This window comes from Leptonychotes weddellii, chromosome 11 (genome assembly GCF_054177405.1).
Source record: "Leptonychotes weddellii isolate Sample4059 chromosome 11, ASM5417740v2, whole genome shotgun sequence".
NCBI classification, from domain to species: Eukaryota; Metazoa; Chordata; class Mammalia; order Carnivora; family Phocidae; genus Leptonychotes; species Leptonychotes weddellii.
The window spans coordinates 33327138-33345812 of NC_138379.1; the positions used below are offsets into that span (position 1 = coordinate 33327138).

The 18675-nt window shown below is 37.9% G+C and overlaps 1 protein-coding gene across 1 annotated transcript in view; it reads right to left on the reverse strand.

Annotated features, from left to right (window-relative positions):
* PRMT3 (protein arginine methyltransferase 3) overlaps positions 1–17607 on the reverse strand; it is a 139571-nt gene extending 121964 nt beyond the window's left edge. The window contains exons 1-8 of the mRNA XM_006737621.3: positions 17425–17607; positions 17076–17211; positions 15190–15272; positions 13517–13566; positions 12806–12908; positions 5607–5766; positions 4152–4290; positions 36–101 (exon numbers count right to left, since the gene is read on the reverse strand). Of these exons, the coding sequence (XP_006737684.1) occupies positions 36–101; positions 4152–4290; positions 5607–5766; positions 12806–12908; positions 13517–13566; positions 15190–15272; positions 17076–17211; positions 17425–17452 (765 nt within the window). The 5' untranslated portion in view covers positions 17453–17607. The remainder of the gene's footprint in view (positions 1–35; positions 102–4151; positions 4291–5606; positions 5767–12805; positions 12909–13516; positions 13567–15189; positions 15273–17075; positions 17212–17424) is intronic.
* Between the last annotated feature and the right edge of the window lie 1068 nt (positions 17608–18675).

The window sequence follows — 18675 nt, forward strand, 5'->3', positions numbered from 1 at the left end:
GAAATGTACAATTCTATATAGCCTATGCTACTCACCTTGTCTTTGAAGATATGTGGATTTTGGTATATAAAATCTCGGTAACTTTCTGTTCGTACTTTGTCCTAGAGTAGAGAGAGAAAAGCATTGTTTATAGGATAGACTGAAAATATAAAAATTTCTAGGAAGTTATTTGTTATTTTATCACATATTGCTAGTTTGCTTGGAAAGCTAAGCTTATTTTTTTTGTCCTAAAAAAAAACAAGAAGAAATAGAAATGCCAACAACACACAAAGAAAATTACTGAAAGTCAGATAAGGTCTAAATTCTTAAAGATGTACACATTTTTGTCTTGACACGCGTTATCATTTCAAGACTTCAACTGATAATTAAAGCTAATAGAAGCTGAACATGATGTTTTGCTCCTTCAAATAGGGCCTGGAATCTAGAGCCTGACAACCTGTAGTAAAGGGAGTCTACTGTGTTAAATGTTAAAATGCTATGTTAAAACACGGGAGAAAAATAACCAAAACAGGTGAATGTAAAAGCTACAGTTACATATAAAAATGAAGCGACACGGAGTATGGTTTTTCTAAGAAAGTCACTGATCAGCACCTATCTGATTTATAATCCTGTTTTGTTTCTAGAAATGTCTGTAGTAAGAAATTATGCTTAAAAGCCTATAATCCCAAAGGTAAATCATTTGAGCCCTGCAGCTCACATTTGAGACTTCTACACTCTGGAGTCTCACATGACCTGTGACTGAGACAGGCATCGAATGCAAACATTTATTTTAGTTCAAGAATAGAGCCGATTCCCTTTTAAATTACTTCAGTTGAGACATATACAGCCAGCAAATTAAGCAGTAAGGGCCTCTGCTGTCAAGAAAATAAAATGAGCACGATAAAAATAGATTAGGAATTCCAGTTTTGGGTTTCACACTAGGTAAAAAGAAATATTACAGCAAATGCTATGATATCAAAATTTATGCAATCTATACCCTTCAAAAAACAATTTTAGGGCAAAAAAACACATAAAGGTATTAAATTAAAAGCCAAGTTGTTTTACTTAATTACAGGATATAAAAACGGGGAATAGCAGAATTAATTCCATGTTTTCTGATGGAATTATTTCTAATTGCTTTATACACAAAATTTTAAATAAGGTTTATTAAACCTTTCCCTGAAATTATTTTAAGACTTACTAAAAGAATTTAATGTTTAAATAAATTTACACATATTAACTAATCAATTTTAAAAGTCTTTTAAAAAAATATATACGATTCCATACACTTGTCATTTTTATACTCATATTACAACCAGTGATTTCTGCTGGGTGAACATCAGTCTAGGAGGCAGTCACTTGGAAAGCTCTCGCCAATCACACTGCCTCACCACTGCTCCTGTCCTAAATCCATGCACCGCTGCTCCCTCAACTACAGTCCTTTATCTGGGCTCTTTCTACAGATCCATCTGCTTTCATTCACATGCTCACTCTGGGGCAATAAAATCCAAAGTATACCAAACAGAGTGCCTTGGACATAGCAGAGCTTCAACTTAATAACTGAAGTTTTGAAAGAAAAACCACTAAACATGAAAATGCAAGCAAATAAAGACTAGCACTCATAACCACTTCTAAAAATGTATTCTAAGAAAACACTAACACTTCAATACAAAACAAGGGGATAGAAATCTTAAAAATTATCTTTTTCACCAGCCTATTAAAACTAAGAAACACAAAAGAAAAATAAAATCAGAGCTCTAATACTAAGAAGCAAAATAATTTTTTAAGACTAGTAAAGTGCCATGGAATTATTCCTACAAATGTTAAAAAAAAAATTGAAGAATGAGACTACAGTAAAGTATATACTACAAATTTTACATATATAAATAACAGTATGTTTTAAATGATAGGCTCATGAAGGTGGAAGGAATGCATGAGTTGGCTGGAGATACAATGAGAAGAATGCAGTAAAGAAAAATTATGTAATGGTATTATGATCTGTGATAAATGTTCACCAGGATGAACAATATTTTTCTTGGGAAAAAAGAGGGTGATGCATCTCAGATTTACAACATTAGTCAACAATGACTGTTCTTCAGAAAGATAAAGTGGCAAAGGATTCTGAAAGTTCATGTAATCCATCCTTCCATCAACTGTATCTCTAGAATTCAAAAATGTTATCTTCATCTGAGCCCCAGAAAGTAAGATCACAAAGTACCTTTATTTATAATTATAATCACAACATATGTCAAAATAGTGTCATTGAAATATGAGACTAAGTAACCAAAAATCCAAATACTCTCCCTATAAAAAGCAAGCCCAATTCTAAGCATAAAAATAAACCCTATTCATGGTTTCTCAATTTTAAATTATTTATAAAGATCAAGTGAGATTCTGGTAGTAGCACAACCTTAAACAGATTATGTGAGCTAAGAACTGTTTTTGATACGAAACAGCTTGATATACGGAACATTTCCTACTCACCCGCAGTATATAAGTTGGCAAAATATAAATTGGATAAATAGTTCTTTTTGCACGGAATATATCCTTTTTTCCTATGAACACTTAATCAAGTCATCACCAAGGAGAGGTAATTACATTGTGTAACAGCTAACAGGAAGTGAGGCATGGAAAATTATATTAAAAGGGATTCTTAAATGATTCTCTAAAAGGGAAAGGTTAGCACTGGAAACTTCAAGCTGGAACTTCTTAAATTCATATGTACGTCAAAAGGACTTAGGGTTATACCATCAAGGTGTGAAGATGTTCTAGTTATGGATATACAGCCACAAATGTCCAGAACAGACATTTGGAAATAAGTAGTCAAACTGGATTCCCCTAATGATTGTACCTAGGATACTTTTATGTACTATCTACTTGGAGTCTCAGTAACCTTATCTGTCTGAAAACCCACACTATTTCCATACCAAAGGCGTTAAAGGTTCATGGCATTTAAATTGATGGGGCGATTTAAAATGACGAACATGGGCTTAAGTGAACTCCTTAAAAAAAAAATTCTAGACACAATAAAATTAATTTTAACAAAGAAAACAGAGTAAGTCAATTTCTTTTAAACAAACTCATTCTGGACTTAAAATAATTTATCACTTATAACTGTTATTTATAATGCTATGCCATTACCCAAGTGACAAGAAAAAGCACAACCAACTGTGACATGTCATTAGTAGAGAAATAACATGACATTGCTTTAAAACACCCCAAGTAATTACAATTGCTATTAATCAGCAGACCTCCACTCTGTGATAATGCTAACCTGACTCAACAAAATACATACATGTTATTAAATATCCCTAGTTGTTTTAAACGCATCTGTGTCACAGGAACACAGTCTCAGGGCTTTCCAAAATAAAATAATCTTGTGAGGAAGGATTTAGGAACGAATTTTTTGTTGGTTTTCAAGAAAAGGTAGGGGCATCTAAAATCCACAGAGATGAACATCTAACATTTTCAATAAATTTTTTACATTCCAACACTTGTTCAACTATAGATATTTTTAGTTTTACCGAATTAAAAAATTAGATCCTACTATTTTACAATCTATAATAACATAATCAAATGTATAATTACTAGTTATAGCTAAAAATCTACTTACATTTTACATGGACATTATCATTATAAAAATTAAAACCAACCAAATTTAAAAATCTGATTTGATCAATTTAGGAAATTCTACATATCAATGATTTCAAATGTAAAAAAGTTATGCCATGACAATTGTGAGAATTATTTATAGTTAAACTTTGTACCAAAAAATTATTTGCCCAAACTGAAGTCAGTATTGCTATTTAAAACGCTAAAATTAATCATCCCCTCTGTACATTAAAAGGCAAACGTATAATTTATTTGTTCCTATTTAATAGTTGCTCTTAAGAAGACGAAAACCAGCACCAGTTTTTTCCAATGTTCTATTTCAAGCAAAAGTAAAGATTTCATAATAAAGATTAATAATGATCTTAAATGGAATTTACAGTGGCTGTGATGCTCCTGCAGTCTTTTCAACCCAAGATGTGCTATTAAGCACCAAAGAGATTTAAAAAGCAGTTCTAAAAAAACCCAAAAAACCCCCAGTTCTCCCAGCATATATATTAAGAACTTGTTTTATTCTGTTTTTCCTTTAGTATGGATTTGGTGCATTTGTGCTCTTTTCTAACCTTCAGCATTTCTTCATGTATCCCATAATGCCCGTATGAGCTGAAATAAACACCATCCTCATCTTCCTGGAGGTCTGCAATGGCAGATGACGAGCAGGTTCTGACATCTGCGTTCATCACAAAATCCTGAGCAAATTGTCTGTAATCAATTTGAAATACACCCTTGAGACAGGTTTATTGGACCATGAAAAGAGGAAAGGCTAGAGGTTGAGGGAGAGGAAAGGGGAGGGAGTGGGGTATGCAGTGTGATGAGCCTTCCAACACAACATTCTATCTTAAGGAACTGAAGGCTCCCCCTGCTGGACCTTACGCAACAGCATATTTAAACCCATATGTAAACATTCCCTCTGCAAACCACGAAAACATTGCCAACTGAAGATTATAGCTGTTTGTATCTTTCAACTGAACAAAAGCACATTATCTTTATTCAACTTTATTATTTCTATTGTTCTAAAATCTTATTTTAGCAGCTGATCAATGTGGTATATTTCAACACTATTAATATTCTTTGAAACCGTATTTCATGGAAGGGTTATACAGACAAAAAGTTGACCCAAATTGAGAATTATTTACATACAACACGACCACCCACTGCTGCTCTAAAGCTCAATTCCCTCTCTGATCACAACATATTAAGAATCTATAATGTATACATGGGGGAGAAATGCAAAGAGGCAGATAGCAGAGTTGTTGTTTACCAGATTAACCAGCATAAAATCTCAAAATGGGGAAAGGGAACCACAATCAGCTATACTATGTTCCCTGCTGGACCTTCTGGCAAACCATCAAATGGGCACTGAGGGAATGGCAACCAACTTACAAATCCAACAGCTAAAGCTATACTTGGTAGAAATGCAGAATCTCAGGCCCTATTTCAGACCTCTGAATCAGAATGTACAGTTTAACAAATTCTCAGGTGATTCATATGCACATTAAATTCTGTGAAGCAGTAAGCCAGAAGAAGGCTAATTTACTCACTGGAGACAACCATCCTATGTATCTGGTTTTCTAACTAAATACTATGTAATTATACTTTGATTCTTTAAAAACAAAAATTTCAACACTGTATTGTCCCCAACCCTAAAAAATATTAATTACTCCCCTTTAAAAGCCTCGTAGAAAAAAAGTAAATGGAAAAATCTATTAGATACAGAGTAATTCAAAGGAAGGCAAAGAACAAAAGCACTCAAGAGGACAACACTCCCAGAACAATAACCATTAGTACAAAAGTAATTAAAAGAAGTATGTGAGAACAGGTAAAACCACAAAATTTTATGTTAATCAACTATATAACATATAAAAATGTTGCATATCATTAACTTAAAATAAATTTAAAATTAAATACCTACATTGTGCTTTCCAGTACATGAAAAGTTTTACCATGTTCCACCTTATTATTAGTGGTGTTACTTTTGGGATCTAAATAACTAATTTTCTTTAAGATTGATAAATTACTTCATTCTTTGCAGATCCTCACGCACTCTAGCTAATGCAGCTTCAGCAGACAGTGCCCTGGCTTCCATATGTTTCAACTTCTCAACAACAGATGTGTTTTCACTGAGTCCATTGGGGTATGAGAATGGCACTGACACTGGTTCATAAAGATCTTCCACATCTAAAGAAATAAATGGACATTATTATCAGGCCATCTTCTGACCATGAAGCAAATATAAACATGTTATCAATAAATATATACTAAGTGCCTATTATGCAGCCAACTGAGAAGTATTTGTAAAAGTACTTCTAATAAATCTTTAATATCCAGACTGCTTCCATTTACATTTAAAGAGCATGCTGTCAGTCTAAGTTTTTCGTTAGGTGGCTAAATTAACCATGTATAAAAGCATTAATTATACTGAACCAAACTCAGGAAGAAACAAAAAAGTGAAAGGAAAAAGCCCTAATATGTATTGATCACCAGGTTTCTTTCAAGTACACACATTGCATCTCATTTCTTCCTCAAAACAAACCTAAGATGGGGGCGCCTGGGTGGCTCAGTCGTTAAGCGTCTGCCTTCGGCTCAGGTCATGATCCCAGAGTCCTGGGATCGAGCCCCACATCGAGCCCCACATCGGGCTCCCTGCTCCACGGGAAGCCTGCTTCTCCCTCTCCCACTCCCCCTGCTTGTGTTCCCTCTCTCGGTGTGTCTCTCTCTGTCAAATAAATAAAATATTAAAAAAAAAAAAAACCTAAGATGTAAATATTTATCCCTAATTTAAGGCATGGGAAATATAAATTTCAGAGAAATTAAGTGAGTAGCCCAAAGTCATTTGGCTACTGAATGAATAAACTAAGATACAGACCCATGCCTGCCCTCCTAGCTCATATTCTTGCCACTATGCAAGGTCTCTTCTCAGACTCTGGGTCTTTATCTATAGAATAACAGGTACTACATTTAGATATTCACTAAGGACAGTGTGTACATAAAGAATTCTACACATTCAGTAACTTATTCATCCTAGGTAAAAGGGTAGTACAATCTATACACCGATGTCTTATTGCTGATATTATTGATATCCTAACTCCTAATATTAAAAGTTCTTGACTTAACTTTAATTTCACTACGTATAAACTCATTAACTTCCACTGTAGAACTAATAACTCTGCAAACAGACGTTAATATATGGAGTTAGTGACTGTGGTCAAAATCCCAGTGTCTATTAACCAGTCCAATTAACTTTCAGATCAACTTAAAGCAATAGAAACAATGTGGATATATTTTCTCTTCAGTACAGTACTGGGAGAAATATGGCTTTTTTTCTTACTCAGTTTTTAGTTGTGACACTGAGTTGAGAAAAAAGAACTAAGCTTAACAAATACATGAGAATATTATAACTTAGAGACTAGAGCCTAAGTCAAACAACTTCTGAAAGCAGTAGTACGTATGCCACTAATCTCTATCAGTATGACAGAACACGGAGTCTCTCTTTTAAGAAAAACTATAGATTCATTCACTATTTAATTCACCAAAATTTAATGAGAACAACAAAATACGTTAAGGACGGTACACCAGATTTTCTACTTCTTACTACAACTCTATGTATCTTGTTTTCAAACTTCTTCAAACTGTTTATAAGCCAATTTGTTAGTTTAAATTACAGATCAGAACTGAACAAAGGAATTGATTTCTTTGTTTTAGCAAGGTTCTATTTGCTTTTTGCTGCAATAAAAGAGTAAAAACTTTCAACACTAATAATGTAGATAATCATATATATTAAATGTTGAAAAGGACAAAGGATTTAGTCAACATTAAGATCCATAACTATAATTTATCAAAAGTCTAATTCAAAGTCCTAAACCATATTCAAGAAGATGAATTTCCACATCTACATTCTGTCTCAGGAGGTTCAAATCACCTGGATACTTCATTTTGGCAGCTGAGAACTACCACAAAGGATAGTCAATTTATCAAGAAGACATAACAATTATAAATGAGTATAAACCTCACAAAAGCAAAAACTGATAGAATCAAAGGGCAAAAACAGACAATTCTTCAGTCATAGAAATGTAAATACACCCCTATCAATGAATGATGAATTAGAAAAATTCAGAAACATATAAAAGGTCGGAACTAAAATATTCAGCACTTTGAACTACCTATTTTTAGAACACTGCACCCAAGAACTGTATCTGACACTTTTGTAGAGTACTGATTTTGTAGTCAGTCCGTCAACTTGGGTTTGGCTGATGTTTTTTCATTATTGGAATAAAGTTATACATTTTTGGCAAGAACAGCAGAAAAATGATGTTATATCCTGAGTGCATTTTACCAAGGTGTCAATAGGACTTATTAATGGTGATGTTAACCTTGATCACTCAGTTGAGGTATTGTCTCCTGGAAAAGTTAACATCTCCTTTGTATTTAAATTTCTTGGGGAGATACTCTGAACTATGCAAATCCTGTTTCATCTTAAATTTTTGCCCACTAATCTTAGCATCCATTGGTGGATCCTTTTTTTTAATATTTTATTTATTTATTTGACATAGAGAGAGAGAGACAGCTAGAGAGGGAACACAAGCAGGGGGAGTGGGAGAGGGAGAAGCAGGCTCCCAGCTGAGCAGGGAGCCCGATGTGGGGCTCGATCCCAGGACCCTGGGACCATGACCTGAGCTGAAGGCAGACGCTTGACGACTGAGCCACCCAGGTGTCCCTCCATTGGTGGATCTTTTCTGCAAGTTATTACTATGGTGTTTGCCTAATGGTGATTTTCTATTTCTCTCTTCCCTTCTATATTTATTAATGAAAATTTTACTCTAAGTTCGAGCTGCTCCTTCTCCGTTTATTTATTTAGTTGATTATGTCAGTATGGATCCATGGATATTTATTCTATCCTATGGGCTAAAACCGAATACTATCATTTTCTCTGTTGCTCAAATTACTCCAGCTTTGGCCATGAAGAGTCCTTCAGGTTGGCTCCTGTGTTCTTGTGTAAGGTCCCCTTCCCCATCTTTTCTTTTTAAGTACTTCCTTATTTTGTGGCACAAGCTGTTCCAGACTCATCTTTTATCATCCTGCACCATTCATGGAATCAAGCACTTCTCTAAAGAGCCTTGGTTCCTTTTATTGGACAATAGTGTTAAAATCTGGGTAATAGGCATACTCATTGCTACTGGGGTTTTTCTAGGCTCTCTCAACAGAGCTAGGAAATACATGTGTATATACTAACCCACACATGCACAGACACCTACATTTCTGTATCTATCTGTATGTATATTAAAAACTGTGAATTTATACTGATACCTCCAATTCCAATCTATTACCATAGGACTCATTTCATCCTTCTGCACTTCCTTATCTGAAACCTCCTTCTCCAACAGTGAGAAACCTAGCTCTTATTATCCATAATATATTTACTTACTTGTTGATGCTATTATAGACAATACGGAGTCCCAGAATTGCTATTCATACATACCCTGCGAGAAACACCTTTACTGACTAGATTACAGCACTTACGTAGTCTTTTTACCTGGAGCCTCAGCACAATATCCAGTCAAGATTTTAGTTACTCAAACAGCTCTTTCCTTTGCCACCCCCTTCAGCAGTTACATTATTCCTTTGTAATATAGTTGAGTTCATCTGTTAGTGTTTATATTCCATTTTACACCACTATTACCCTCACACATCCTGGTTGTTTTGTTGTTTTTTGGTTTTTTTTATTACATGAAGGCTATGAGAAATAATACTACAGTCCTAAGAGTCGGGGCTATACAGAAGATACCCTCAGAGAAATGCCACTCCCTCGTTATCCCTGTTACCTCAACCCCATTGTGCCCTTCTCTCCATATCTGTCCCACTAAACTCCACACGTCACTACTCTCTTTAGTTTCTAGTTTATCCTTCCTGTATTTCTTTTGTACAAATGAGAAGACACATGCATTTTCTCAAATCCCTTTCTTTCTTACATGATGAGAATATCATACCACAGATACTCCTTTGAGCTTTGCCTTTTCTTGTTTAACAGTATGTCTTGGATATCACTCATCAGTTCAGAGATCTTTGGTGTTTTTTTTTTTTAATAGATGGTGTGGATATACCAGAGTTTACTCAACTATTCTCCTATGTATGAGCATTTAAATTGTTGTCAATATTTAGAAATTACAATGCTATACTGACTAAACTTGTGTACATGTATTTTCAGAATGTTGGAGGGGTACCTTCAAAATAGATTCTTATCTGTGAAACTGTTGTGTTAAAAAGTAAGTGCATATCCATTAGTTTTTCCCTAATACCCCCTTTTTGTACCAAGATCCTATCCAGGATACTATAATTCATTCAGTTAGGTCTCCTTAAGCCTCTCTTAGCTATGACAGTTTCTCAGATGTTCCTTGTTTTATTTTTTTTTTAAAGATTTTATTTATTTATTTGAGAGAGAGAGAATGAGAGAGAGCAAGCACATGAGAGGGGGGAGGGTCAGAGGGAGAAGCAGACTCCCTGCCGAGCAGGGAGCCCAATGCGGGACTCGATCCAGAGACTCCAGGATCATGACCTGAGCCGAAGGCAGTCGCTTAACCAACTGAGCCACCCAGGCGCCCAGATGTTCCTTGTTTTTGATGATCTTGACAGTTTTGAGGAGTATTGGTCAGGTAGTTTGTAGAATGACCCTTACTTTGTATGTCTGATGATTTTTCATGTTAGACTGAGGTTATTGGTTTGGGGAGGAAGACTAGAGGGAAAGTGCCATTCTCATCACATTATATAAAGAGTTGATAATAGCAACATGATTTATCACTGATGTGATTATCTGGCTACGGTAGTGTTTGCCAGGTTTCTCCCTTGTAAAGTTACTTGTCCCCCTTTATACTGTACTTGCATTGCCTATTTTCTTAGTCATTTCCTTTATTAATTCAATCATCTTTAAATCCTCAAAGCCTAATACTTAGCAGACGCTCGATAAATATTTACTGAAAGGCAGTGGAGGTGCAATGGTCAGTAATAAAGCTTGGAGCCAAGAGAGCGATGACCTTCTCTTCCATCTCTCTCCACCAAGGGCTAGGAGCACAGACTATTTGAGAGAATGCAGGCAGTTCACTCCAGGACAGGCCCAGTTCAAGTTCTCCTTCTTTCACTAGGCCTCTTTAAGTGTTCCAGATCACAGTCATGGCTTCTTCATCCAAACTCCTGTAGGCCTTATTTATTTACTAAAAACAATAAATTCTCCTTTATTAAGCACTTACCCTCTGACAGGTGCTGTGCTAATATGCATTATCTTTGCAACAATTTTATAAGGTAGGTGTCATTATCACCTTTTTACAAATTACGGCTGAAAGAAATTAACTTTATATATCGCTGAAGAATTAGATTCAATACCAGTCTGTACCCACAGTGACCAGGACACAACATTCAATATCTGTTGATCTGAATAACCTCTTCTTCTTCTGAACAGTACTACCTTTTCGACTTCTCACAAAACTTACCATATTTGACCTCATAATACAAGACAGGCGTTTAAAAACAAAACACTCTTAAGACTATGGGCTCCCTATGGGAAGGATTCATTTCTTTATGTTTCTAAAGCATTTAACATACTACTTTCATCCTGTGAGTGTTCCAATAAATGATTTTGAATTTAGGAAGTCACAGAGAGCACTTAGTGCGCACTTTGTCATTTATCAAAGAGATCACTTTGATCACTCTTGGGAGAAATGAAATTAGAGAGAATTTGTAAAAACAGGAAAGAATCAACCTGGGACTCACCATATTTTGGAGCCAGAAAGAATCTCAGATGAAAACTTAATAAAAGAAAGCTCTGTCCAGGGTCACACAGTTCCTGAATCCTACATTAAGGTCCTTACTACTACATCGCACTGCCACACAACTTAATGATGGTCCTTCTCAAGGAAATGAGTAGTTCTCCACAGTTCTCACTAATCAGAGAACTGCTCAACTCCACACTGTCAGACTTCTGTATGTGAAGGTACATGTCTGTTTAGAATGGTCTCACTGACCTGAAGAGAGCAAACCCTCTACCTCACCTGACACAAGAAACATGAAAGACAGTATAAAGGGGAAAAAACCATACATTATTAACCCTGATAAGTTATAACAATAAAGTATTTATAAGAAGCCAACAGAATTTTCACAAGATCCCTGTTCAATAAGGAATGAGTTGGGGTGCCTGGGTGGCTCAGTCAGTTAAGAGCCCGACCTGTGATTTTGGCTCAGGTCATGATCTCATGGGTCCTGGGATCAAGCCCCACCATGAGCTCCACACTCAGGGGGACGTCTGCTTGAGATGATCTCCCTCTACCTCTCCACCCACTTGCGTGCTCTCTCTCAGATAAATAAATCTTAAAAAGAGTAAAATAGGGAATGAGCAAATGCACAGAATAAATAAGAAAGCTACAGTCAAGAAATGAGAGTGGCCCTGCCACAAGGAAGGCTATAGAGTTAGTGTATGTAGGTAAGCCCATGGAAATTTGCGTGGAATCTGTTCTGCATCAAAACAAAATCTCAGGGGCGCTTGGATGGCTCAGTCGTTAAGCATCTGCCTTCGGCTCGGGTCATGATCCCAAGGTCCTGGGATCGAGCCCCGCATTGGGCTCCCTGCTTGGCGGTAAGCCTGCTTCTCCCTCTCCCACTCCCCCTGCTTGTGTTCCCTCTCTCGCTATCTCTCTCTGTCAAATAAATAAATAAAATCTTAAAAAAAAAACACCAAAATCTCAGTAAATTAGATGTCTTTAAAAAAAGTCAATTATCTCATCTAAATATATCAGACAAAAGCAGCAAATATTATTAAATCTACTTTAAAATTACTTTGAAGCAGAAAAAATAAAAAAATAAAATTATTTTGAATCAGTAGATTTAAAAATTTTGGTTAATTTAAATTTAAAATTTAGTTAATTTAACTAAATAAAAATTTTAGTCAATTTTAGTAGAAAAATCAGTCTACAACTAAAAATTATTTTCTCAAGTGTCCCAATGTTTCAGAACATCTAGTACACAGTATTTAAAGAAACTTCTATTTCTAAATTTCTCTCTAGTAATGGTCAGTGTAATTAACAGTTCTTAAATAACTTAACTTTCCTATTGAAACCAACTACCTAGTAAGGTCTTTAAAGAATCAAGGAGATGATATATTTTCTTAGAAAACTTAACCACCATTTGCCATTACAAATGACCCTATGTTAAAGTAGACCCAGTATGTTCATCTTACCAAATTGAAGTAATAGGTCATCTTCTAATACTGGCTTCAAATACTCTTCTTTCTCCCAAGGCACTGGGTTGTATATGGAATTCATATACTCAACTGTAGGATTCTGGACGTAAAATTAATTGCATGTCTTTTCATTGTATATAATCACAACCCCCCGCCCCAGAAAAAATAAGAAAATTAAGCCCCCAAAAAAGGAACCATGTACTTCACATAAAATCTCTATTTAAGGAGTCTATGTTCACCTGTCATTTCATTAACTTGATTGGACGATTGCTTAGATTAAACAATATGGTTTTTCGCACTTTTTTATTGTTTGGATTTGGGGGAAGTAGCATCATAAACATTCATTAGAATAGGAGAGAAAAAAGGACTAAGTATTTAAAAATAGAACAAGAAGACAACCACAGTACTTGAAATCACACTAGAAATTATTTCTGATTTAGGAAATACGGGTATTATCTGACACTGAATTACTTTTTCACATAAAATCAATTCACCTCTTGGACACAGTTAAAAATGATAACTTTACTAAACATGGTGTGTATTCATTTACTTGGTGTTGTATGTTGTACCAGCTCCTAAAGTCCATGATTCCCCCAATATGATGATTATATAGCAGTTCTTTGTATTCTTCTAAAATTAACGCACCAATAGTCACTGTGGTATTTCTTTAGTTTCCAAACAAAATTGTAAATTAAGCTATCAACTTACCTTAAGTCTAATAAAATTTATTAGTTTAATGTATCCATAAAATTCAAGTCCTAATGGGGAAAAAAAAAGATAATTCACCTATTTTAATATGAGTTTTGTTTAACTGACCTATTCTATAGAAGCTTCTCTGGTTAATAATAACCTCTAAACTATAACTTAAAATATTTTGAATTTCTTATTAAGAACTAGAAATAGTGACTTAAATACTTCTGAAAATTTTAATTGAGAAACAGCCACATGGATAACAGTTTTTAATGTTTTTCTTGCATTTTTAAAAAGCAGGAAATTAATTTTTAGAATTCAAATCCTCATTTGTTTTTTTGTTTTTTTTTTTTTTATAATTTTTTTTTTTATTCTTATGTTAATCCCCATACATTACATCATTAGTTCTAGATGAAGTGTTCCATGATTCATTGTTCGTGTACAACACCCAGTGCTCCATGCAGAACGTGCCCTCCTCAATACCCACCACCAGGCCAACCCATCCTCCCACCCCCCTCCCCTCTAGAACCCTCAGTTTGTTTTTCAGAGTCCATCGTCTCTCATGGTTCGTCCACCCCTCCGATCAAATCCTCATTTGTAAGAACAAAACAAATCAGGAAAATTCGGTTGTAGATTTTACCAAGTATTTGGCAGCTGATATTAGAGCCAAAAGTCTCTAAATCCCCTACATTTAGGGTGCCTACCAAATTACAATTTTGCCCGGACATGGAGTATACAAAGTATACTAGCTTTTACATGAAGTTAAATGATATAAATTAAAAAACAATGAGGCTTGTTCTCTTTCCAGAAATGAAGCACTGTTTAAAGGAAAAGCAACAGGATATCTAACCAACTGGGAATTAGTTGTTGTGAGAAATGTTGTCATAAGAAACAACAGCATTTAAAATGTTTTATATGCACAACAGCATACAAAAACCTCTATTTGTGAAGTGAAAAAAATTACAAAATTATATTTAAAGTATGATTCCAATTCAGTTTAAAAATGCACATTAAAAAACCCAGTAAGTCATCCATGTCTTACAAAAGCAGTTGCGGTTGAATTTGATTTATAAACATATTTATCACATATTTAATGTCTTTTCTAGTTGATAGCAAATATAGGGACTAAAAAAACAATTCTGTATTCAGTTAATTTTAGTGGAATCGTGTAACTCTTCGGCATCCATTTAAAGAAGCAGACTTTAATTGTAAGGGAAGTATGTTCAAATGCAAGTTTCAAAAGAATCATCTAAATATTTTGTTCATCACCTTAACTTCATCACTCCTTTTTCTATACTCTTGCCAAACTCAACCTTGTATGCCCTGAAGTTCATGTTATGCTTCAACCTGGTAAGTTGTCTTTTTTCACAACGACCCACTTCCTTTTCCAAAGTCCACCTCCATCCTTGCTCTCCCTAATTCTAATATGATAAAAATGCAATCACATGCCAAGGTTGTTTTTCCTTTTTAGTTGTGAAGTCAATATAATCTTAAATATAGCGAATCTTATCTAGAAGAATGACTTATAATTAGTCCTCCCTCAAAGGCTACTTGTCAAAACAACTTTGTAAGATAGGCTGTTATATTTTTCACTACACTCAGCTTGTGTAGGAAAGGAAAGATCTGGAAGAATATAAAGTTTGAACTTAAATTTCACAACTAAAATTCTCTTTACTCTAAAAAATACTCACCATGTTTATGGACCATGTTATCAATATTAAATTGATGCTCAGACTTACAGTGTGAAAACGTTTCTTCAGCAGATGTAAATAACCTGAAAAATCAAACAATAACTTTATGAAATAGTCCTCTCAAAAGTCTAAATATTGATTTCATGTTAAATATGTATCCCCCCCATTCTGCTGATTCCTATTTTATATCCAATTAAGAAAAAAACAAACATACCTGTAGATGAGAGGGACCCAGCATTTCTAAAGGGAATTAGTACTTCTGAGTCCCGTTTTACACCCTACACTAACTACATTTTAAATGTCAAGGTTCATTTATTTGCCAAATAATAGCACTGAATTTATCAAAAGGCTTTTAAGGAAGAGAACTCCCTGTGATAGATTGTTTCTCTCAAGATATGAAAATTCCCTACAGAAGATTCTTTTCTGCTCTGTGTCAACGCTGCTTCCAGAGGCTTTGAACTGTGGCAGCTCAGACTCCTTTTAGAAATAAAGCATAAAATGTAATTTTTTTTTTTTTTAAAGATTTTTTCATTTATTCATTCCAGACACAGAGATACAGAGAGAGAGAGAGAACATGAGTAGGGGGAGAAGCAGAGGGAGGGGGAGAAGCAGGCCCCCTGCCGAGCAGGGAGCCGGATGCGGGGCTCGATCCCAGGACCCTGGGATCATGACCTGAGCCGAAGGCAGACGCTTAACCATCTGAGCCACCCAGGTGCCCCTAAAATGTAATTTTTATAGGTGGCATATTCCCAAAGTGATCTTGCAGTGTTGTGAAAGTACTTGTGTTACAGACATTGTGAAGACCAAACCTCTTTATTATGTGACCTGCGAAACCGAAGGATACTTAAGATAGGAACACACAAAGGAGGAGCCGCATATCTCTGTACACTCGGCACCTCTGCAGCAGTTAGTTTTCAGCAAACGTTTACTTCGCTGTACTTAGCCTATTACAAAGAAGTACATCCCTGATGCTCAATAAATATTATTTTATGCCAACTGGAGTATATGGAGACATTCTGTACCTACGCAAAGGGCGCTGCATGTGAGAACAATGACAATCAAGAGGAACCAATAGACCGCCAATCAGCACCATGCCCAGATTTATGGGAAACTGGAAAAATGTTTATTCAGGTAACACTGGCCAATGCCAAGCAGGCCTCTTTCACGCCCACTTGTCCAGAACGTCGACCAAAGTTAAAGCTTACTGAGATGAAGAGGCAGAATTTTATGTGGAAAAAACATGGATTTGGAGATAAGACAAACCACAGCTTTGTGACCTTGAACAAGTTACTGATACCATAGTCTTTTTCCTAAGTGAAAAAGGCATCAATTCCTTTCCCTTCAATGGGTGGGGAGCCCCTACCTAAGAAAGGTGATTCTTCAGACGGCTCAATGGAAATATTACACCTGAGAAGCTCTGTACTCATTAATGAAAAACAGAATGATAAAGCTGGAAGGGTCCTGAGGGATTATGTGGTTTAGTGACTGGCAAACTTGTTACTCATTAGAATCACCTCAGAAAATGCCTTTATAAAAATAGAAGATTCCTAGGCCCCACCCCTGATTTAGAAGGGCTGCGGCGCAGGCTTCAGCATCTTTTTAAAGTCTCAGGTGACAAGGGCGCACAACTAGGTTTGGAAACCACAGATTCAGATTTCACACAAGGGGAAACTGAGGCCTGTGGAAGAGAAGCTAGCATAACCTGGGCTCCCAGTTCATGGCTCTTCCCTCTACAGCACTGTGCTTCCTCCTTTTGTCAACAAACCCTCACTCCACACCACTGGTTCAAGGATTCGCGGGCAGGCCGCTCGGGTTGGACTTCAGACGAACGGACCCTCGGGGCTCGGGCACCCTACGGGTGGCGCCTGGCACCAAGGAAGACGAACCTGTCACAGAACAGGCAGGGGGTCTGCTGCTTGTCGTGGGGGAGCTCAGCATCGTCCTCGTCCTCCCAGGCGGCCTCGTCACCGCTGTCGGACAGCTCTGGCAGGTCGTCCTCGTCCTCCACAGCGCCCCGGCCGCCTAGCACATGCAAACTATCAGCCCTGCCCGGGACCGACACCAGTGCGAGACACCACCCTCCGCCCCGCTCCCCCGCGGCCCTCGCCCGCGCCTCCCCCACCCTCCCAGCCAGGCCCCACCGTCCCGCACCGCATCCGGGAGGGGAGGGTCTTTCTCCCGCCCCACGGCCTGCGTGCCGGGCGAACACGGTGCTAAGGGGCCGAAGATACCCACCCGCAGAGCCCGACGCTAACGAGCACATGGCTGTGTTGCCCCGGAATCTCGCGCGCCTGGGGGCGGGGAGCGGGCTGGGCAGCGCACGCGCGGCCGCCGCCGAGCAAACCGGGCCCGGAACCCTGGGAACGAGCGCGAGCGCAAGGCAAGGACGGAACCCGGGGAGCCTCAGTGTCGCCTAGAAACGCGAGAACGCACGCGCGCGCGCGCGGACCTGGAAGCGCTTCCGGCCTCGAGGCCGTGGTTGTTGGTCACGTGATCTGGGGGCGGGGCGGGAGCCGGTGCTCCGCTTCCTCCAGCGGCAAGGTTGATGTATCGCGCGCCGAGTAGGCGCTGAAAGCTGGACTGAGCGTCGCAGACTTTGATGTGACTTTTGTCTCCTCCTCGCGCTGCGGCACGTCTTAGCGGGAGGCCCTCCCCTGCGCCCCTGAGCCCAGAGACGCAGGCGCCCAGCGGTTTTGCAATGGGCTCCGCGCCCTCTGCGCGTCTCTTATTCGAGGAATGGGCCGTTAGTGTAGGGGGCGGCAGACCCGCGGCGCCCTCTGGTGGCGGAGAGACGGAGCGCAAGTAAGGGCCTGAGACTCGACTCTGGTTCCTGGGCTCCCTGATTCCCTTGGGGTGCAGCAGGGTGGGGAGACAGGACTGCAGGAGCCAGTGTGGGGGTACTAGAGCACACATAGGTGCCAAAGCATGGAGGACTGTTTTAAGGGTTTTAGTCTTTAAAGTGCAGTGGTTAAGTGAGAGCATGGACTCCGATCCAACCTACTCAGTCTCAATCCTACGTCTGTCACTTGGTCACTCTGATCTTGAGCAACATCAAGACCACTCACTGCCTCCACTTCCTCACCTCCAAAACAAGGATAATGACCGCACTAGCCACAGAGCCACTCTAAGGATAAAATGACTTAATACATGTAAAGTGCTTGGACATAAGTGTTAACTTTATCCTAAACAATGGGAAGCAGCTGACCTTGGTTAAGCGACGGAGTGATGCCCTTCCATACGTTTAGAAAGTGACATAATGGCTGCTGGGTGGGAAGAACACAAATATTCCGTTCTTCATGGCTTTTTTCCCCTTCCTAACATCTACTCAAACCACAGAATGCTTTGTTAGGTGGGAGTGGGCAGCAGTAATTTCAGTAGGTAATTGACCAAGCTCTAGTTCCAGAGACTGGCACATGTTTATCCAATTAAATTGACTACCTTGGCCTACCAGGCTCCACATAATCCTGCCTGACTTCCATGTCAACC